This window comes from Urocitellus parryii, chromosome 3 (assembly GCF_045843805.1).
Source record: "Urocitellus parryii isolate mUroPar1 chromosome 3, mUroPar1.hap1, whole genome shotgun sequence".
Lineage (NCBI taxonomy): Eukaryota > Metazoa > Chordata > Mammalia > Rodentia > Sciuridae > Urocitellus > Urocitellus parryii.
This window is the reverse complement of record NC_135533.1, coordinates 29,443,756-29,467,954: the sequence shown is the minus strand read 5'-3', so window position 1 is coordinate 29,467,954 and position 24,199 is coordinate 29,443,756. Positions and strand designations below refer to the sequence as shown.

General features: G+C 37.0%; 1 protein-coding gene across 1 annotated transcript; it reads left to right on the top strand.

Annotated features, from left to right (window-relative positions):
- Window positions 1-1,347: 1,347 nt before the first annotated feature.
- On the top strand, window positions 1,348-17,373 carry Samd9 (sterile alpha motif domain containing 9). The gene is made up of 3 exons (XM_026391580.2): window positions 1,348-1,442; window positions 4,814-4,880; window positions 11,890-17,373. The coding sequence occupies exon 3, from the start codon at window positions 11,898-11,900 to the stop codon at window positions 16,653-16,655; it is 4,758 nt and encodes a 1,585-aa protein (XP_026247365.2). The 5' UTR covers window positions 1,348-1,442; window positions 4,814-4,880; window positions 11,890-11,897; the 3' UTR covers window positions 16,656-17,373.
- The last annotated feature ends 6,826 nt before the right edge of the window (window positions 17,374-24,199 follow it).

Below are 24,199 nucleotides of genomic sequence, written 5' to 3'. Positions count from 1 at the left end.
TAGGGGCAGTAACCCTCTTCTAGGAGAGTGAGACTTAGCTATGATTGGTGAAGGAAGCAAAAATTACTCATATTAGCTAGGACTTGGAGATCTTTGGTCACATTTATAATTTGGTGATATTTATGTTTTTGTTTACATTGACATGTATTTACATATTGATCATGTGTTTGTCTTAATCATCAAAGTAATATGGTGGCCTTCTCTTGAAATTGTTAATGTTAAATAAAAAACATCACAACCTAGCCATGAGGGCCAGGCCAGGTTCTTCTGGCAGGGTCTACATTTTTTATTTTTTTTTCCTCAGACTAAGCTTCTTCAATGAGAAGTCTCTTAAATTCTCCACATGATACTTTAAGGGAATTAATGATGTCACTTTACATTTTTCAAATATTCACATATTTTATAAACTCTTTTGTAGCAATGTTGTTTGGATGATTTATTTAGTATAAAGATTTCCAATATTAATTATAAAAGTGCCTTTTACTAACCAAAAAACATTTGCATACTATAAAAAAATGTAAGCTTCACTGAGATGTAACTGACATAGCCTGGGTGCTTGTACCCTCCAAACTTCAAGCTAGTTAACACATCTATCATCTCAAATATTTACCATTTTTTGTGGTGAGAACATTTGAAAATTGTTCCCCCGGGCCTCAAGTTAGTGGTATTTGGGTGTGGAGCCTTTGGAAGGTAATTAGAATTAGATGAGGTCTTGAGAGCAGGGGTCTCATGATTTCCTCAGTGGGTTAGTGAAAAGAGAAAGAGATATCCAAATAAGCAAAGCTTGCTCTATCTGGTCCTGTGGTCCCTGTGCCACCTTAGGACTCTGTAGAGAGTTACCACAAGCAAGAAGACTTACTAGAGGTAGTCCCTCAACCTTGGACTTTCCCACCTATAAAACTGTAAATTATTTCCATTGCAGTATTTAGTCATTCAACAGAAAATAAATGAAGACAATAGTTAAGTGTAATGAAAGAGAGAAAGAAAACTGGTATTCTCAAGGGATCAATTAGGACAATATCTGTCCATTTATGGGCGATGTAACAGGACTCTATGCAGCCTTCAAGACTCTTGAGAGCCTTCAAAATCCAAAGATGTTAAGTCTTTGGGTTGCAACCAAACATACTAGAAGGTGGTAAAGTCGTGAGTGGCAAGAAAAGTATGTCAGAGGAAAAAGTCTGCTCTCAGATCTGAGAAACGAAACTGAAATCAATCCAAGTTTCTTCCTTCCCCTAACCTCCGGAATCGCACACACCCTGTTGTTTCTCAGTCAGTTGCTGCTAGCATTGAGACAGGAGGCTATATAAGCTTTCACAGAAACTGGAATGAAGAAAATACTCTCTTCTAACATCTGAGGAGGAAGAAAACTGGATATCAGATGGTTTCTGCACTAAAACAGATGATTTTCTGCTCCTTTGTATAGAAGAAATTTGACAATCAGGGTAAGTACAATATCTCTTATTAATATTACTGACATCTATGCAGCAATCTGTTGAATAGGGAGAATTTCACTTTGCATTTAGAAAAATGAAAAGAACCCAAAACAAAATATGATAATATTCTAAGCCTACAGCTTCCAGACCGCTTGTTCTTGACAGGAGTCTGCTTATATGAGTCATAACATTCCATAATGATGTAATTGAAAACTAGAGGGACTTTTTTGAATGAAATTCCCAATGCATAATAGCATTTTCAGAAAGAACAGAAAATGAAAATTTTAAAGTTTACATTACTTAAAGATACTTTCCACTGTCTTAAGGAATAGGCAGCTTAAAAAACAGAATTTCCTGGTAGTTTCTTAGAAATTAGTGTCAGACAAGGTCTATCCATGACAGACAGACAGACTACTACAGGAAGTCCTTGCAATTTGGGCAGCTTTATGTTTCTGGTAGAACCATAGTTTATGTCTGATTTCCCCTGGAAGCAATGAATAAAGTATTGTGAGAGTATAAGAGGATTGCATTTTTAATAATTTTTAAATAAAACTAACAAATCTCATGGTTAACAGTTCATAACCTACATGGTGGGTTCAACCATCAAACAAATTGTGTTTCCTGTTTCTTACTGGTGGCTAGGATGCTCAAAAGCAGCTTTTCAGGTGACTTTTCTAAAGTACATAGAATTTCCAGGCATGGTGGTGCATGCCTGTAATCTCGGCGAATTAGGAGCCTAAGGCAGGAAGATCCCAAATTCAAGGCAAACCTCAGCAACTTAGCGAAGTCCTAAACAACTTATTGAGACCCTGTCTCAAAAAAAAAAAAAAATCAAAAGGGCTGGGGGTATGGCTCAGTGGTTAAGTACCTCTGGGTTCAATCCCCAGTATCAAAATAAAATAATAATTTAAAAGAAATTTTAATTTATGGTAAAAAAAATATGTGAACAGTGGCATACATGAGGAGAACTCATTCCTCTCATGAATATGCTCCAAAAGTGTCATCTTCAATAATTTTTAAGTGGTTTATTGAAAGGCACTGCACTTCAGAGCATTAATTACCAGAATATACAAAGTAAAAAAAAAAAAAAAAAACTTAATACCAAAACAGCAAGACACTGACAGAGGCTTTAGGGGAAGCAGTACGAAAAGTTAACCTGTTCAGTTACAATAGAAACATCCACAATAGGTAGAGAATAGTGAAAAGTCACTCCTTTTTCTCAGCCAAATGTTCAGGTCCAGTTCTATGTTTCCCAACTCTTGTATGAGACCCTGACTTTATGTTTTTACACGTATATGGGATGCAGCTCAAGCATAAATCAAACCATCCATCTAATTCCCTTCTTAGTCTCAGTCTGGTTTATGCTGTATCAGCTAGTGGGGAAAGGCCGAGTGTGTTTTAAACATTGAGAGAGGAAGTCAGAAAGAGCCCAGGAAAAATGTCCAGGATGAAAGGGGCAAGGCATGGGGCAGGAGAACCCTGGATACGAGGCTCAGAAATCCAAGAACACCCAGAAGCCAAACAATCAGGGTGCCGCTGCTGTATGAGTCACAGTAGTGTGATTGCGACAGATATGAACCATACTTTCACAGAGTGGAGTAATAGGGCTCAGCAGAAGGACATATGAGCATATGAGGTTTTGCTTAGATATGAGGGTTGCTAAAGGAAGGCGGGGCCAGCTGTTAGACCACGGCAAGTACTGTTCTTTCATTGTGTATATATACCACATTTTCTTTATCCATTCATCTGTTGAAGGGCACCTCGGCTGGTTCCATAGCTTAGCTCTTGTGAATTCACCTGCTATAAACACTGATGTAGCCACATATGTATCACTATAGTATGCTAACTTTAAATCCTTTGGATATATTCCAAGCAGTGGTACAACTATGTCAAATGATGGTTCCATTCCTAGTTTTTTTTTTTTTTTTGAGGAATCTCCATCCTGCTCTCCAGAGTGGTTGCCCCAATTTGCAGTCCCACCAACAATGTATGAGTATACCCTTCCCCACATCCTCAATAACATTTATTGTTACTTGTATTCGTGATAATTGCCATTCTGACTGGAGTGAGATGAAATCTCAGTGTAGTTTCAATTTGCATTTCTCTAATTGCTAGAGATGTTGAACAGTTTTTTATATATTTGCTGACTGTATTTCTTCTTTGAAGTGTCTGTTCAGTTCCTTAGCCCATTTTATCGATGGGTTTTGGGGGTTTTTTGTTTTTGTTTTTTGTCTTTGTTTTTGTTGGTGTTGTTGTTTTGGTATTAAGTTTTTTTACTTTGTATATTCTGGTAATTAATGCTCTGAAGTGCAGGTGGCAAAAATTTTTCTCCCAATCTGTAGGCGCTCCATTCATATTCATCATTGTTTGCTTTACTCTGAAGAAGCTTTTTAGTTTAATTTCATACCATTTGTTGATTCTGGATTTTACTACTTATGCTTTAGGAGGCTTATTAAGGAAGGCCATTCCTAAACAGACATGATGTAGATTTGGGCCTACTTTTTCCTCTATTAGGTGCAGAGTCTTAGGTCTAATGCCTAAGTCCTTGATCCACTTTGAGTTGAGTTTGGTGCAGGATGAGATATAGGGGTTTAATTTCATTTTGCTATATACAGATTTCCAGTTTTCCAAGCACCATTTGTTGAAGAAGGTATCTTTTCTCTAATGTGTGTTTTTGTACGTTTGGCCTAGTATGAGATAATGTTATTTATGGGGATTTGTCTCTATGTCTTCTGTGTGTGACTATACACAGATCAAGATCCTTGTGCTTCTCAGAAAATAATCACCACACCAAGTCATTCTGATTTCTGCTGTAGATTAATTTTGCCTATTCTTGAACTTCATATGTTGTACTGGATCTATTCGTTTAGGGTTACAGTTGTGAGATTCATCTCTGTTTTTGCTTGTATCAGTAATTTTTCATTAGGATTGCTGAGTCATAGACATAATTAACTTTATAAAAACTGTCAGTTTCTCCAATTTACGTTTCTACTGGCCATGTCTGAGAGCTCCATTGACCCCACCTCTTCACCAGCATGTCAGCCTTTCATTGTAGCCATTCTGGTGGGTGCGTAGGGTCATCTCCCTGAAGTTTGATTTTGCATGTTGGTGATGGTTAAAGGTTTTGGAGCACATCTAGGTTCCAATCCATCACATCCACATTGTGACTGTCAAAAGCCACACTGGTTTCCCTTCCTCCCGGAGGGTCACGACTTCTCCTCAAGTCCAGCTCAGAATCAGAAAATGCCCCAAAGCTGACCTGGGCTTCTCTCCTTTCTGAATTTTAGTCCATCCGGCCCTTGTCATCTAATATGTTATCTCCGTGATCATTTCAAAGGCAGGTCCTGTAGCTTTCCTCACCTCCTTTCTTGTTGTTGCAGTGAGAGCATCAGCAGCCTTGGTGATCTCACAGGAAAGTGGTCTCCTTCCATTCCTTCTCCAGTTTTGGTAAGTTACATTTTTGGATGAATTTGTCTGTTTAACCTCAGTCTTCAATTTTACTCATGTACAATTAGTTGCAATATTCCCTAACTGCTTCAATTTTTACAGCACCTCTTATTGCCTATTTGTGACATCTCTCTTTTATTTGTTGTTTAATCCTTCCACAGGTGTGTCAACTTCATTATCTTTGTTGATGACTTTTGATCTTCTTTCCATCTCTCTTTTGGGACTATGGTTTCCATTTTTTAGATTTTTGCCCTTTGTTTTCTTCCTCCTTCTTCCTTCTTCATATTTGTTTCGTTGTTCTTTGAGTTAACTAAATTGGCATTTAGTTCACTGTCAATCATTTTTCTATTTTTGTAAAAGCACTTAAGGCTATAACTATTTGTATAAATATTGTTGACACCGCTTTTTATAAGTTTTGATGTGCAGCAGTTTCATTGCTGCTAGGTTCTATATATTTTTCCTCTCTAATGTATGACATTTCAAGTTTTTAATTTCTATTTTTTGATTCCTCATTTAATAAAGCTCTGAAGTCATATTTTAAAAAGAACAAAGATTATGCAATTGGTAAACAAATAAATAAAGTATACCTTTTTCATAGGGTTTTACAAATTAGGGCAAAAAATTAGTTTACAACATAGGAGACAAAATGTGCTAAGGAAAGAGGTGTATGATTAGGAGCAAATGGTAATATAAAGTGCATTCTATTTAAGAGGAGCTTTCATACTGCTTGAGAAAAAGGGCTTAGTGAATAAGCAAAAAGTGGAGTGACTTAGCTTCCTAATATGCAAAAGTGGAAGACCTTATGAACCATTTGAGAGACAGCATGACTCAGCCACTTCTCTGCCATTTTAGGATGAAGGGCTGAATGTTTTCATGTTACTACCATAAAATTATCTACTAAGCTCTTCATTTGCATAGAATGGGTTAAATCCATGCAATCTTGATATCCTGACATCTAGAGCCTCAGACAATTACTGGAGGAGTTTTGCAACACAATTCCTATTATAGCCTTCATGAAATTATACTACAAACTGTTGAATAGTAAGGGCTTATTTAATTCCAAATTTACAAAATGATGCTGTTTGACAGTTTTGAATGATTCAGTAAATCTTTAATCAATAGATAAATATATAAATTTATGCACTTCGTGGGACAATTTTAAATTTATAAAAAATGTGAACTCATTGAAAAATGAAATCAGTGCTAATGACATTTCTGAAAAAATGGATTTTGATGTGCTGATATATGTTTTAGAGATAGTGAATTTCTTTCTTTCTTTTTTTAGAGAGAGAGAGAGAGAGAGATTTTTAATATTTATTTTTCAGTTTTCAGTGGACACAACATCTTTATTTTATTTTTATGTGGTGCTAAGGATCGAACCCAGCGCCCCCATGCATGCCAGGCGAGCATGATACAGCTTGAACCATATCCCCAGCCCCAAGATATTTCATTAAAAAAGAAATCTTACTCAATTTTGAACATATTTTTTCCTAAATAAGTCTTTTTAATTTTTTTAAATTTATATATGACAGTGGAATACATTACAATTCATATTACACATATAGAGCACAAATTTTTCAAATCTCTGGTTTTATACAAAGTAAATCCACACAAATTCCTGTCTTCATACATGTACTTTGGATAATGATGTCTGTCACATTCCACCATCATTTCTAACCCATGCCCCTTCCTTTCCCTCCCACCCCTCTGCCCCATCTAGAGTTGTCTATTCCTCCTATGCCCCGCCACCCTACTCCACTATGAATCAGCCTCCTTATATCAGAAAAGACATTCAGCATTTGTTTTTGTTTTTGTTTTTGTTTTTGTTTTTGTTTTTTTTGGAATTGGCTAACTTCACTTAGCATTATCTGCTCTAACTCTATCCATTTACCTGCAAACTCCATGATTTTATTCTCTTTTTTTTCTGAGTAATATTCCATTGTGTATATATGCCACATTTTTTATCCATTCATCTACTGAAGGGCATCTAGGTTAGTTCCACAGTTTAGCTATTGTGAATTGTGCTGCTATAAACATTGATGTGGCTGTGTCCCTGTAGTAAACTTTTCATTTGAGATCACTATCATTCACATGGGGTACAACTTTTGCCTAGCCCTAGATCATGAAGATTTTCTCCTATGTATTTACTAAACGTTTCTTAATTTTATATTTTACATGAAGTCCATTCCAAGTCAATTTTGGCATAAGGTATGAGATCAGGTTGGGATTATTTAATTTTTGAATATGGATGTCCAATTACTCCAGCATCATTTGTTGAAACAACCATCCAATATTCATTGAATTATTTTTGTGTCTTTGTCAAATATCAATGGGGCATATTTGTATGGGTCTACTTCTGGAATTCTATTCTATTCCAGTATCTCTCTACCAATACCATGCAGCTTTGATTATTGTAGCTATAAAATGTCTTTTTAAAACAATTTCTCTCACCTTATTATTATTAAAATTTTTGAAACTAGTATTCTTCCTTTACCTCTCCATACAAATTTTACAAGAATTTTATTTATCTACAAAGAATCATACTGGAATTTTGATACACATTATGTTAAACCTGTTTAATATCTGTAGAAAATTAACATAAATACTATGTAAAATTCCCATGTGAACACAGTATGTGTCCCTATTTATTTAGATCCCTGATTTCTTTCAGTGTTTGTACTTTTGAGCATAAAAGTCAACTATATGTTTTGCTAGACTTATACATATATGTTTACATATACATATATATATATATATATATGAAGTTTTGTTTGTTTTGTTTTGGTTTTATTTTTATTGATTCCTAAAGGAATTGATTTTTAATATTTTTTTCATATGTTCATTGCTCACTTATAGAAAGACATTTTTATTTTTATCTTGTGCTCTGAAATATTGAAGAACTCAATTGTATCCTATGAATTATTTGGCATTTTCCATGTAGCTAATCAAGTCATTTGAAAATAAGTACAGTTTTATTTCTTCCTTTGCATACTCTGTTTTTCCTCTTCTTTTCTTGCTTTATTGCACTGGCCAGAACTTCCAGCAATCTGTCAAGGAAGTATGAGTGGAGTTATGCATCTTTCCTTGCTCCCATTCTAATGGAGAAAGCATTGGGTTTCACCATTAGTTGTGTGAGCTGTAGATTTTTTTTTGTAGATACTCTTTATCAGACTCTACTCTGGTCCTGTTTTTCTAAGAGTTTTAACTATAATGCATGTTTTGAATTTTGTCAAAAGTTCTTTTTACATCCTTTGATGTGATTATGTGATTTTTCTTTGATATCCTGTCATTATGGCAGATTTCACTTACTGACTTCTGAATAGTCAACCATCATGCATCCCTGGAATAAACCCTATCTCATAAGATAATTAGGTTCTGATTCTCTTATATTGCTAAGTTCTACTTGCTATTATTATGTTAATAGTTCTTTTGTATATTCATGAAGGATATGGATTTGTGGTTGTATGTTTTAGGCTGTCTTTGTTATTCTTTCTAATAGCATAATACTAGTTTCATAAATAAATTGATAGATATTCCTCTTTTTTAGTTTTCTGAAGGAGATTGTGTAGAATCAGTGTTAAATCTTTAAATGCTTGGAATTTAAAATGAAGTGTTATACTTTCATTTTTATGCATTGCAATGTATTTCTTTATTTTACTTGAGACTTCCTCTTTGGCCCATGAATGATTTAGAATAGCATGTTTTGTGAGATTCCTCTTTTCTGTTATCAATTTCTATTACAATTTCTTGTGGTTAACAAACATTCTGTGTGGTTTCAATTTTTTTTCATTTTTTTTTAGTTATATCTGATAGTATCTTGTATTTTGACATATTTATACAACCATGTGGTATATCTTATTCTATTTAGAATTCCAGTCTCATGGATTTATGTGATGTGGAATTTCACTGTGACATATTCATCTGTATACATAGGAGAGTTATGTCAGATTCATTCAATTGTCTTTCATATTTCTGTCCCCCACTCCCCTCCCTTCATTTCCCTTTGTCTAATCCAATGAACTTCTATTCTTCCCTTCCCCCCTTGTTGTGTGTTAGCATCCATATATTAGAGAGAACATTCAACATTTGGTTTATTGGGATTGGCTTATTTCACTTAACATTGTTGATAGTCTACAGTTCCATCCACTTATTGACAAGTGCCATAATTTCATTCTTCTTTATGGTGGAATAATATTTCACTGTGTATATATACCACATTTTCTTTATCCACTCATCTGTTGAAGGCACCTAGGCTGGTTCCATAGTTTAGTTTTTGTAAATTGACCTGCTATAAACATTGATATGGCTGCATCACTCTAGTATACTGATTTTAAGTCCTTTGGATATATACTAAGCAGTGGTATAACTATATCAAATGGTGGTTCCATTCCTAGTTTTTTTTAAGGAATCTTCATCCTGCTCTCCAGAGTGGTTGCAGCAATTTACACTCCCACTGGCAATGTATGAGTGTAAACTTTTCCCCACATCCCCAATTACATTTATTGTTAATTGTATTCTTGATAATTGCCATTGTGACTGGAGTGAGATGAAATCTCAGTGTAGTTTTAATTTGCATTTCTCTAATTGCTAGATATATTGAAGATTTTTTCATATATTTGCTAACTATTAGTATTTCTTCTTTGAATGTCTGTTCAGTTCCATTGCCCTTTTATCAATTGAGTTTTTTGGGTTTTTTGGTATTAAGGGGTTTTTTTTGTTTGTTTGTTTGTTTGTTTGTTTTTAGTTCTTTGTATATTCTGGAGATAAATGCTCTGAGTTAAAGGTGGTAATGATTCTCCCATTCTACAGGCTTTCTGTTCACATTCTTGATTGTTTTTTTTTTTCTCTGAAGAAGCTTTTTAGCTTGACACCATCCCATTTGTTAATTCTTTTTTTTAAGAGAGAGAGAGAGAGAGAGAGAGAGGGAATTGTTTTAATATTTATTTTTTAGTTTTCGGCGGACACAACATCTTTGTTTGCATGTGGTGCTGAGAATCGAACCCAGGCCACATGCATGCCAGGCAAGCACGCTACCACTTGAGCCACATCCCCAGTCCCCATTTGTTAATTCTTGATTTTACTTCTTGTGCTTTAGGAGTCTTGTTGAGGAAGGCAGTTCCTGAGCTGACATGATGGAAAGTTGGGCCTACATTTTCATCTAGTTGGCACAGGGTCTCTGGTCTAATGCCTAAGTCCTTGATCTAGTTTGAGTTGAATTTTGTGCATGAAGAGAGATAAGGGTAAAATTTTGGCTTCAATTTTTTAATAATTTATTGAAGTTTGTTTCATCATTTAGGATATGGTCTATCTTGGCACTTGAAAAGAATGGAATATTATTGTTCTTGTTGCAGTATGCTACAAGTATGATATAGAACCTGTTAATTGATGATATTGTTGAGTTTGTCTATATCATCACTATTCTGTTTAACTGTTGTATCAGTGGTTAAGACAAAGGTATTGAAATATTTGACTGTAATTGTGGATTGGTTGAAAACTGAAAAATTTGATCGGTACTTGACTCACACATTTGCAACTTTTTTATCTGATGCTTATACTTTAGGACTGCTATGAAATCTAGTTAGACTGACCCTTTTATCAGAATATAATATTCCTTTCTCTAGCAAATTTCTATACTTGGAAGACTACTTTATCCAACATTCATGTAGCTACTTCTGTGTTTATTAATATTTGAATGGGCTTGATATGGTGGTGTACACTTGTAATTCCAACAACTCAGGAAGCCGAGGCTCAGCATTTAAAGAGAACTTGTCTCAAAATAAATTTTTTTTACAAGGGCTAGGGATGAAGCTCAGTGGTAAATTGTCCCTGGATTCAATCCCCCATGCTCCCACCCCCAAATTTTTGACTGATATACTTTTAATATTCTATAACTTCACCCCACCTATATCATTACATTTCCATTGAAAGTCACATAGTAAGGATACAGCTGGGTCATATTTTGAATTCCAGGTTACCAAATTGTCTTTTAATGTCCATAACTAAGTCATTTGTATTGAATGTAAATATTGATACATTCGAAATTGAGTTTGTTTATTTGTTTGTTTATATTTGTTCTTCTCTGTTCTATTTTTCCTTTGTCTTATTTTCCTTCCTTCTTCTGGGTTACTTGAAAATTACATTTTCATTTACAACGTCTTTGAGTACATCATTTTGTATACATTTTCACTGGTTGCTGTAGATGTTGTACTATATATACTTAGCTTATGACAGTCTCACAGTATTATTGTACCAATCTCAAGTGTAGAAACTTTAGCTTCCTCCATATGTTCAGAGTTAGGATCTGTCCTAAGGGGTTCAGTGGATAGAAAAGTTCCTGGATCAGTGGCATACAGTGGCTTTCCTCAGGAAGATTCAGAGTAAGTATGCTTGACCAGCTATCGGTCATGAATAGCCCAATATGCTACTGTGGATTTTACTTATATTCCCTGAATAGAGAACACAAAAGGTCACAATGGTGTTGCAACAAGTAACCTAATGATATCTCAAAAATGTTCATATGTATCTCATGAATATTTTATGACTATTTGGTCTTTCTCTTCTTTCGTAACTATGACTGACTCTAAGCTGTGACAACTCTATTTAGTTAATCTATCATAACCTTTCACAAACTACTTGTATCTACATTTATTGTCATATATCCTCTTTTTATTTTCTATAGTAGAATTGAATATTCTTAAGTTACACAGCAAATGCCCATTACAGCAAATAACCATGAAGAAGAATGAAACATCTCTACATGCACTACTTGGCAGCTTCTCTCATATACTTAGTGCAAAAAGCAAGGTAAAGTAAATTTTGGATAGCCTGATGCCCTTCATAGGAGACAAATGTTCATACATACATATTTGGTAGCATTCCTGGGAGAACATTGGAATAAATTGGTGATAAGACCTTTTAAAATTTTGTAATACATGTATATGACCCATAAGAACTTCTTTCAAAGTTTTACTGGTAAAACAATAAATGATTATTCTTTCTCTAACTATAGGTATCACAATGGCAGAGCAACTAAACCTTCCAGAAAATACAGATGACTGGACAAAAGAAGATGTAAACCGATGGTTAGAAAGCCATAAGGTTGACCAAAAGCACAGGGACATCTTGGTGGCCCAGGATGTGAACGGTGCCATCCTGAAGTGGTTAAACAAAACAAATCTTGTGGATATGGGCATAACCCACGGACCAGCTATCCAAATAGAAGAGCTATTCAAGGAATTATTGAAAACATCCTCTCGAGATCCTACTCAGACATCCAAGGGTGGGAAAAAAGGCAGTAAAAATATTCCCCTAAAACAAACTGTGAAGCAAAAGAAAAGTAAAGAGACTTCGGAACAAAAACAAAAGAATAACGACGATTCAGATTTGTCCAATGCCACTACAAGTCCAGTGGCTACAGGCTCCAAGTCACTGAAAGATGAGCTCATGGAAGATGAAACAGATGACTTAAAGGAGAAGCAGCCATGCCTAGAACCAACATGTATCCCATATCCTTTTGATGAATCCAGTGATCCATATCGTTATAAATTACATTTCATTCTACAGCCTGAAACTGGATCACGCAATCTCATTGATCCAGCACGAGAGTTCAAAGCCTTCACAAACACAAAAACAGCCACAGAAGAGGATATTAAGATGAAATTTAGCAACGAGGTTTTCCGATTTGCCTCAGCTTGTATGAATTCACGTACCAATGGCACCATTCATTTGGGAGTCGAAGACAAACCCCATGGAAAAATCGTTGGTGTGCAGATCACCAAAGTCACTAAAGAAGCCCTAATTGAACACTTCCATAAGATGATACACCAGTATTTTGAAGCACATCAGGTCCAACAAGCAGAGAAGTGCATTCGAGAGCCCAGATTTGTGGAAGTTTTACTGCCAAACAGTACTGTATCTGACAGATTTGTTATAGAAGTGGATGTCATTCCACAATATGCAGAATGTGGAGAGGACTATTTCCAGATCAAAATGCAAAACTGTAACAACAAAGCATGGGAACAAAGTTCAAAATACTCTGTCTTTGTGAGAGAGGGGCCCAAATCTAAGGACATCACAAAAAGTAAGTTGGACTTCAAAGCTTTTAAATTAGACTTAAAAAAAGTGGCAGAGTCTAGGAAAGAAGCAGAAGAAAAATGCAAAGAAAAGCCAAATAAAAACAAAAGTGAGGGATCCAAGCTAGTTAAACTGTTGACAGGAAATCAAGATTTGTTGGATAATTCATTCTATGACTGGTACATTCTTGTAACAAATAAATGTAACCCAGAGCAAACAAAACACTTGGATTTCCTCAAGGAAATCAAGTGGTTTGCTGTGTTAGAGTTTGATCCCGAATCAGCAAGGAATGGAGTAGTCAAAGCTTTCAAAGAAAGCCGAGTAGCAAACCTCCACACTCCAAGTCTGTTTGCAGAAGGGACCACGTGGAGTGACAAGATTTCTAGTCTGAATCTTTACCAGCAGCCCAGCTGGATTTTCTGCAATGGGAGGTCAGACCTTGACAGTGAAAAATACAAACCCTTAGATCCAATTTCCTGGCAAAGGGAGAGAGCTTCTGATGTCAGGAAACTGATTTCATTCCTCACACGTGAAGACATAATGCCAAGAGGGAAGTTTTTGGTGGTGTTTCTATTACTCTCCTCTGTGGATGACCCCAGAGACCCCCTCATCGAGACTTTCTGTGCTTTCTACCAAGATCTCAAAGGAATGGAAAGTATACTGTGTATTTGTGTACATTCACACATATGCCAGGGATGGAAAGACCTGCTTGAAGCAAGATTAACAAAACACCAAGATGAATTATCAAACCAATGTATTTCTGCCTTAAATCTTGAAGAAATAAATGGCACTGTTCTGAAACTAAAATCTGTAACTCGATCCTCAAAGAGATTATTGCCCTCAGTTGGTTCATCTACTGTCCTTCTGAATAAAGAAGAAGAAATCATGACTGCCCTGGAAATTCTCTGTGAAAATGAATGTGAAGACACACTCTTGGAGAAAGACCAGAAAAAATTACTAGAATTCAAGGCATCCAAAGAGGAAGACTTCTACCGAGGTGGCAAAGTATCATGGTGGAACTTCTACTTTTCTTCTGAAAGCTATTTTTCATCTTTTGTTAAAAGAGATAAGTATGAAAGACTAGAAGAAATGATTCAAAACTGGGCAGATTCTTCTAAACAAACATGTGCCAAAATCCTTCACTTGTATCATCATCCAGGCTGTGGGGGGACTACCTTGGCTATGCATCTTCTGTGGGATCTAAGGAAGAAATTCAGATGTGCTGTGCTGAAAAATAAGACAGTGGATTTTTCTGAAATTGGAGAACAGGTAACCAATTTAATTACCTATGGGGCAGCAGGCCATCAGGAATACTTACCAGTATTGCTCCTTGTTGATGATTTTGAAGAACAAGATAATGTCTACCTTCTGCAAGCTTCCATTCACACAGCTGTAGCTAATAAGCACATTCGATATGAGAGACCTCTAGTGATCATCCTAAATTGCATGAGATCACAAAATCCTGAAAAAAGTGCAAGGAACTCAGACAGTATTGCCCTAATACAACAACTGTCTCCCAAAGAACAGAGAGCTTTTGAGCTTAAGTTGAAAGAAATCAAAGAACAGCATAAAAACTTTGAAGATTTTTATTCCTTCATGATCATGAAAAACAATTTTAATAAAGAGTACATAGAAAATGTGGTGAGGAATATTCTGAAAGGGCAGAATATTTGTACCAAGGAAGCAAAGCTCTTTTCTTTTCTGGCTCTTCTGAATTCATATGTGCCTGATACCACCATTTCACTCTCACAATGTGAGAAGTTCTTAGGAATCTCAAACAAGAAGGCTTACTGGGGAACAGAAAAACTTGAAGACAAAATGGGCACCTTCTCTACAATTCTGATAAGAACAGAGGTGGAAGAATGTGGGAAATACTGTGGAGTGCGCATCATTCACCCTCTGATTGCGATTCTCTCACTGGAAGAATTGAAGAAAAGCTATAACTTGGATAAAAGTCAAATTATGCTGGATTTGCTCACAGAAAATATGTTCTATGATGCTGCCATAGGAAAAAGCAAATTTCTCCAAGATATGCAAACCCTACTGCTCACAAGACAGCGAAATGAACCTGAAGGTACAGGAAACTGGTTTTCCCCATTCATTGAAGCATTACATAAAGATGAAGGCAATGAGGCAGTTAAAGCTGTATTGCTTGAAGGTATCAGTCGATTCAACCCAAATGCATTCATGTGCCAAGCCTTGTCAAGACATTTCTACCTTAAAGAGAAGGATTTCAGCAATGCTCTGACGTGGGCAAAACAAGCCAAAAAGATAGAACCTGACAATTCCTATATCTCAGACACACTGGGTCAAGTCTACAAAAGTAAAATAAGATGGTGGATAGAAGATAATGGAAGAAATAGGAACATTTCAGTTGATGACCTAACTAATCTTCTGGAATTAGCTGTACATGCCTCCAGTGCATTCAGAGAATCTCAACAGCAAAGTGAAGATCGAGAATATGAAGCGAAGGAAAGACTGTATCAGAAGTCAAAAAGGAGGTATGACACTTACAACATTGCTGGCTATCAAGGAGAGATAGAAGTTGGACTTTACACAATCCAGATTCTCCAGCTCATTCCATTTTTTGACAATAAAAATGAACTGTCTAAAAGATATATGGTCAATTTTATATCAGGAAATAGTGATATTCCAGGTGATACAAATGAATTTAAAATGGTCCTCAAGAACTTTATTCCTTATCTAACTACATTGCAATCTTCTTTGAAGAGGTCCTTTGATTTTTTTGATGATTACTTTGTCCTTCTAAAACCCAGGAACAACATTAAGCAAAATGAAGAGGCCAAAACTCGGAGGAAAGTAGCTGTATCTTTCAAGAAGTATGTAGATATATTTGGTCCCTTAGCAGAATCACACAGCAGAGATGTTGGATCAAAACTCCATTTGCCACTTCAAGTAGAGAGAACTCGAAGAACCCTAGAAGCTTTAAAAGCAGACAAGTTTTCTGGGCTCCTAGAATATCTTATTAAAAGTCAAGAAGATGCTCTAAGCACCATGGAAGATATAGTGAACAAATATACTTTTCTCTCTGAACAATGTATTGTCAAAATGCACCTAAAGGAAAAGCAAAACTTTATCTTGGCCAACATCATTCTCTTTTGTATTAAACCTGCCTCCAAACTAGTGAAGTCAATTAAAAAACTGAAAGAACAGCTTCGAGATGTCTTGCAACAAGTAGGACCATCTTACCAATATTCAGAACCTTATTTCCTAGCTTCACTCTTATTCTGGCCAGAAAACCAACAACTGGATCAGGATTCTAAACAAATGGAAAAGTATGCTCAATCATTGCAAAATTCTTTCAGGGGGCAATATAAGCACATGTATCGTACAAAGCAACCTATCGCATATTTCTTTCTTGGAAAAGGAAACAATATGAACAGACTTGTCCACAAAGGAAAAATCGATCAATGCTTTGGAAAGACACCTGATATTAATTTTGTGTGGCAAAGTGGAGATGTATGGAAGGAGAAAAAAGTCCAAGACCTTTTGCTTCGTTTGCAAGGACGAGCTGAAAATAATTGTTTATTCATAGAGTATGGGATCAATGAAAAAATCACAATACCCATCACACCTGCTTTCTTTGGTCAACTTAGAAGTGGTAGGAGCATAGAAAAAGTGTCTTTTTATCTGGGATTTTCCATTGGGGGCCCACTTGCCTATGACATTGAAATTGTTTAAGAGCCTGATCTTCTTCCAGGAAGGTGGTCTCATTCTCAAACCACCTAATTTGATTTAGATCCAAGAACCATACTTTAAATTGGCAAATTTTTAGACATACCCCCTGACTTTTCAGACCTACACAAACAATATTTAATTTGCCATCACATTAAACATTTGGTGATTCCTATAAAGACTATGGTGAAGAAGGAACGAGGGAGAGATGTGGAAAGCAGCAAATCCCTCCCTGGGTTTGGAGAACACCATGAAGGACAAAATAATAAGGAGCTGTGGATGCAATTAAGAGAGACGGACTTAGAAAGTCAGCCATATGGAACCCCACTACTTCCCCCAGTAACTCCACCAAGGCATGAATTGAGTACAAGGATCTACTTTCTTCTCAAATGTGACACTTTTTTCAAAATAAGAAAAAAAAATGTTTTGGTTCCAAGACATCACACTCTCTGGGAAACATTTCTCCAAAATATCAAAAACCTCTCAAGATGATATGCAACATTTATTCTGACCAAGTAGATCTTAAATGTATCCGTGTTTGTCATTTATAGGTCTTCCAAGGAGAAGGGTCACCCATTTCTCTAAAGGTCATCCCCACAGAGGTCAGCAGATCTTACCAAAGCAGACTGGGGAATTAGCTACTGAGTTTATAAAACTCCCTCCAAATAAACAAATGGAGAAATGCACCCAAACTCCAAAGACTGTGAACAAAAAGAACTCCTCTGAAAAGATTATTGAGTTCCCCACCCAGGGGATCCCAATGCACTGGCAAGATATATGTATAACCCATATGTTGAACAAATGTAAACTGCAAGATAGAATCAGCGTAGAGTTTTCTTCTAATAAAATTATGGATGTCATCAATGGCTGCCAAAACCATTAGATGGAATACTGATTTTAAAGAAAAAACTTTATAACCAATTAATCAGATGGTCCTAATCCTGATTGATATGAACATCACAGAGAAAATCTGACTTTTCCGAGCTGGAAGAACCATAGCAGTGTATCACCCATGAGATGTTCTTGCCAAACGATTAAAACTGAATTTGATCAACCATCTAGATCTTACTTCTCTTTTAAAACAAACACAAAAAAGAAAGCATATTGTTAAACACAAGCACAGATATGCAATCAACATATCCAGAAAGCAGAAACTCACAGTTCAAAAAAATTTGATTTCTTCAACAAAAAGAAAACAAAATCAATTCAAAACCAAAACAAACAAAAACAAAATAAAGAGGGAGACTAAAGATTATAGGAAACTTACCAACTAAATGCAACACTTAAATTTTGGATCCTGAACTGCACAAACCAATACTAAAAGAAATTATTAAGCAATCAGAAATTTGAACACTGACTCGATATTTGAGAATGTAAGGTTATTGTTGATTTGTTAGGTGAGATGATGATAAAAGTCTTTTTTTTTCTTTTAGAGATATACACTCCAGTATTTTTGAATAAATGATGTGATTTACGATTTGCTTCAAAGTAATTCTGTATGGGGTGGTGGGGGTGGTGAAAGGTGACAAGGAGTGTGACTGCCAAAGGGAACTGAGCTACCAGTTACTGCATGATGAGAACACTGGAGTTCTTTTTATGTCTCTCTCTCCTGTTGACTGTGCTTTTGAAATTTTGTTATAAAAAGGTTTGTGAAAATAAGCACCAAATAATGCAACAGGTTTTTGTCTTCAGAATCTCATTAGAATTTTTTTTAACTGAGGGAAAGTTTTCCCTTGCTCCCCATGAAATTTCACCTCCATGATTTATTATCTCACTCTTCATTATTATTTTTAATCTTACAAACTAAAATTGTATAAATTTATTGATTATGAAATGTATATACATTTTAAAATTTTTAAATCAAGCTGATTAATATATCCAAACCCTTACAAACTTAATTTTTGTGTGTGTGAGAACATTTAAAATCTATCATCTAAACAATTTTCAAGAATCTAATATAACATTATAGTCACTAAGCTGTATAATAGATCTCTAAAACTTATGTCTCCTAACATAAACTTTGTACATTTTGACCAACATCTTGCTGTTTCCAAGCACACCCCAATTCCTGTGCCCTTAATAACCATCATTCTAGTATTTGCTTCTACAAGTTCCATTTTTTAGATTCCACAGGTAAGTGAGAGAATGCAGTATTTGTCTTTCTGTGTCTGGCCTGTTTTACTTCTACTCAATAATATTTTTAAAATAATAATAAATGCTCTGGTTAAACACAGTCTAAATTTAGAAATTAGAATGCCAGTCACTTTTTTCTTTGGCGTCCCTTCCCCTTCTGTCTCAGGTCAGTCAACACTACACAGAACTGTCTGTTGGAGTCCTAGTCTCCTGGGGGTTCTTTTGATCTCAACTTCAGTCAGCCTAGCCAGTGCTGTCTCCACCATGACCTATCTTAGGTACATAGGAATTACTTGCAGATGCTGGTTCTGCCATTGATTAAAAAAAAAAAATGCAGTCAATATCCAGTCTTAGGAGCAACATGCCTTGTAAAGTTGGGGTGACACAGGCCAAAGTCTCTAAGAGGACCTCCTGAAGCCTCCTCTCTAAGCCCAAGATGAGATTCTTAGGAGGGTTGGAGACAACTTTCTCCATAACATCCTCTTCATATGGGGCTAAGGGTGCAACTCAGAGGTAGAGCATTTGCCTAGTTTGCAGAAGCCCTGGGTATGATCCCTACCATTGCAAAATTTAAAAAGAGAGAAGAAAAGATAAAGAGATCTCTTTCTTACTTTTTAGAGACAGTTTTGGCAAAGCTCAGCCTATGTGTCTTTGTAAATAAAGTTTTATTGAAACATAGCCATGCTCACTTGTTTAAGTATTGTGTTTGGCTGTGGTTTGGGTTTAGATAAATGCTCCCCATAAACTCCAGGGTTGAAAGCTTGGACCCCAATGCAATAATTTCAGACACAGTGATTTGGGGATGTGATTGGATCATGGGGCTCTGACCTCTTCAGTGGATTCATCCATTGAGAAAGTAATATTTTTGATGGCATTATTGGTAGATAGTGAAAACTAGGGGATGGGGTCTAGTTGGAAGAAGTAGGTCACTTGTGGACATGCCCTGGAAGGGTGGATCTTGTCCCCAGACAGCCTCATCCCTTCTCTCTCTCTTCTTCCCAGTAGCCATGAGTTAAGCAGCCTTCCTCCACCAAACCCTTCCACCATGATGTTTCTGCCTTGGATTTTCTGAAACCTTGGATGGTCTGAAACCCCTGAAACTATAAACCAAAATAAATCTTCCCTCCCTTAAGTTGATTTTTTCAAGTATTTTTCACAACAACAAAAAGCTGACTAACAGCTTCTTTTATTCCACAACAGAGTTGAGTAGTTGGAGCAGAACTCCTAGGGACCTCTAAAGCCTAAAATGTTTGCTATCCGGCTCTTTACAGAAAGAGTTAGGGACTCGTGTTTAAAACTGTCAAACCTATTCTTTTGTGTCTCATTGGTTCTTGGTCACCCACTTGGAAAATATGTATTTTGATTTATTTTACCTCATTTTAATTTCTGATTTTTGTTATTTCAGAACCAAAGTTAAATTTTAATATATTTTTAATATAATAGTCAAGATATAGTTTCACATTATAACAATCCAGATCCATATTTCCAAAGAACAGCAAAGTAACAAATGTATGAGTTTTATTTTGGCAAATTTTAAAAAAAACTAACTTATGCTAGTAAATCTAACATTTAAAATTCCTAAATTTAGCCTCTAAATTTAGGAATTTAGAGGCTGCCTTTGCAAAAGAGCACTGACTCTTCAACTGGGCCCGTGGAAGCCCAATGGGTAACTGAAAACAGGAGAAAATTTGAAATCCCTGCTTTCATTTCTGCATGTAGGTATGTTAGTCTTTTAAAGATTGTTCATATAAAGCTAATAATCTGCCCCCTTCAAAGCAGAAGATACCAAAATAAGAGTAACTATGATATTTTCATGATTTTCAGGGATATCTAACTGCAAGGGTATACCCCTAGGGCTGAGTTACACTCAACTGTTCCCTTGTAATCGTACCCCTTCTGTCTTTTTATGGATAGAACTTTGTAAGAAGTGTCCCCACAATAAAAGCTGACTTTTGAATGTGCTCCCTCTCTCTCTCATCAGCCTCTCGTGACTTTCTCTTGCTCTCCCTTTTGAGGAGCCTAAGGCCGAGAGCTGGGGAAACTGTCCTAAAGCTTAAGTAAAGGCATATTATGTCTGTGTTTTATTTCGTGTCCCTGCAAATTCACATGAGTGATCTTAGTTCAGCTGCCCGTGCTGGTCGGAGGCAGCAGGTGGCACTCAGAACAAGGTACCTCTTGGAGTGCATTTATAGGTAGACTTGGGGGAGCGTGCATTAGAAATTCAGTGAATCGTGTTTTAGGGTTGTAAAACAAGCAGGCAGACTGAGAGCTGGGGACATTAAAGAACTAACATGGACAATTCCACATCTTCAGAAAAAAAAAAAAAAAAAAAAGATTATCTGATGATCCTGGAGATTTTAATTAACCTGAGAGGGAAACAGGTCAAAAGGGCCCAGCTGGTTCAATTCCTGAAAACCTTTAGTGAAGTATGCCCATGGTTTTGTGAGGAAAATTCACCAGATTTGCATACTTGGGAGAGGCCAGGTAGAAAATTGTCTAAATGCTGCCTCTCTGCTAAGCTATCTAAGAGTACAATAGAAAATATTCAAAAAGTCTGGACTGCTCTAGAAATGTGTCTTTTTGATGACGGAGATGAGAACCAATGGTCTTCAGAAGACTTATTGAAAGGGCTCCAAAAAGCAATTCGAAGATTAGAGCAAGAAAAGCGGCAGGAGGCTGCTCCCAGCCAATTTCCTATCTGTAGCCAGTCTGAGGGCAGGGTCAATTCACGCCCAGTCTGTAGCTGGAAAACCGCAGACACAGGGCCTCCGGGCAAGACCTAAAACCAAACTTTTAGTCCCAGCTGATCCTGACAGAATCAATGATTTACGAGTATGCCAACAGAATTCTGATGGTAGGGGCGTGTGCTAGAGAGGAAACCAGCCCCAATCGGGTTTCTGGGAGGCAGATTCAAGATGGAGGGGAGGAAAATGGATAGGAAGCTACTAAGGAAACTGAGCCACAGTCTGAGGATTCCCAATCAGAGGGTGAGAAAGAGCTGGAGGAGGGCTTTGGTAGATTAAGTTTGATCTGGCCACTCTCCTCCAGGAGAGCTAGGCTCAATAACTACTCTGAACTGGCAGTAGCCACACTGCAGTTCCTTTTAAGACTCTCAGAGCTCAAAAACACTCGCTGTACTTATGGTTCTGAGGTTGTGGCTCAGAGGAAGAGCATTCGCCTTGCAAGTGTGAGGCTCTGGGTTTGATCCTCAGCACCACATAAAAATAAATAAAGGTATTGTGTCCAACTACAACTAAAAAAAAAAAATAGCATTTGTTCTAAGTCTGCTTGAATCTTTATGTAGTGAGCCCCTGACCCTGCATGATTGGATTTCTCTGGCTTGCTTATGGGGGGAGATTATTTACTGTGGTGATCTAACTGGACTGATAAGTGTACCAAATAGGCTGGGAGAAACTGTAGGCAAGTCTTTTTAAATCCTTTTAGAGATGCTAGCTGGAACTGGAGATTTTGCTGATTTAGAAAGGTAGCTAAATTATGATCTGCCAATTTACGATCAGATTAGTGCATGTGCCAAAAAGGCCTGCAGAGAATTGCCTAATAGAGGTCAATTAGCTCTGGATTTTAGCAAGATCCCTCAGGGATTAGAGTAACAGTTCTCAGATTTTGTGTCCCTACCAGGCAGCTAACCGAACAACAGGAGACTCAAATACCTCTGAAATTTTAGTCAAGCAGTTAGCATTTGAAAATGCCAATAAAATTTGTCAGGAGATCCTCCAACCCCATTGGAAAAGGGGAAGTGTTTCCGTATTTATTCCCCTTTGTGAGGATGTGGGTCCCTCGCCACTGCAGGACTTAACACTCTGCTGCTTTAAAGCAAGTGTTGCAACCTCAGTCTATGAGAGACTATTGTCACTGGCAATGTTTCAACTGTGATGGAACTGAGTATATGGCTCTGGATGGCGAGTCTCCGCTCAATTGGGCAGAAACCTCACCAGGTTCATGCAGATGCTGCTATTGGAGAGATGACCTCCTGGTGTGGGGGAACTCCAACATGGAGGCCGCCTACTACCTTTCTTTAAAATATTTTTTTCTTATTGGTTGCTCATGACAATACCATGATCTTGACATATCATACATTTGAATCAAATGGGGTATAAATTCTCATTTTTCCAGGTGTATAGGTTGCAGAATCACATTGGTTATACGGCCACATATGTATATACAGCAATACTAGTGTCTATTTTATTCTGCTTCCCTTAGTTGTCGATGGACACAATATCTTTATTTTTTTTATTGCTTTTATTTTTTATGAGGTGCTGGGGATAAAACCCAGTGTTAGGCAAACTCTCTATGGCTGAGCCATAACCACCACCACCCACCATTTTTAAACTCACTTTCCCCTTCTTTACTGCAGAGAAACCAGGAATGGGCCCTGCCCCAGTTGTTAGACCACTGACTCCAATTAAAATCAAATTAAAGCAAGCTTATTATTTCAACCGGCTGGGCTGCCTCTCCCAACAAAAACCACAGGGGAACAAGACAGCCCCGCAGCTTTCTAGGAGCGGGGCTTCATAGCCCAGAAAGTTACACAAAGGGGAGATACAGATAACAAAACTCTGATGAGCATAACACAAAGGCTAGTTTAAATTGCTGGCCCCTACATCAGAATTTATGAAGGTCATTAGAACCTCAGAGAGGGTTGTTATCTTGTTAGGGAAGGCCAGGCATGGGTGAGTTCAAGAAATGGGTGAGTTCAAGGCATGGGCAGGCATTCCAAGCAAGTTTAGAATTCCTAGTAATTTATAGTAAAGCCAAAATTAGCTTTTTATGCCTTTGTGGTGAGATGGCTCCCAATTTTAAGAGGGAATCAGGCTGGGTTTATCACCAGCCCCACCAAATAGTAGGGGCATTACAGTATACATGGGAAGAAAAATCCCAGACTCAGACATCATCAGGGCCAGCCATCATATTACCAGCTCACTCCACCAGGACCTTGCTGTTATGACCAGCTGTGGGAGAAACCTTGATTCCCGAAATGGGACCACAGCCAATCCCTACTGTGATTCATGGACCACTGCCACCTCATACCATAGGCCTAATTTTGTGGTGGAACAATTTACAAAAGGGAATCCAGGTGCTGCCAGAAGTGATTGACCCAAATTTGAGAGGAGAAATTGAAATTATTATACAGTCAAATGGCACTTCTCAGCTCTCTTCAAGAGTTGTATTAGCACAGTTAATATTCTTGCCCTGCTGCTGCACAAATGGCCAAGATAAAAGCTCAACTTCCTGGCCCCTGATCAAGCATATTGGGCTCAGTTATCAAGGCAAAAGCGACCCCTACTGGATCTTAAAATCAATCATAAAAAATTTCGGGGAATCGTGGACACTGAGGCTGATAGATCTGTCCTATCTAGCAGGTATTGGCCAAGGGACTGGCCTTTGCATATTACAGC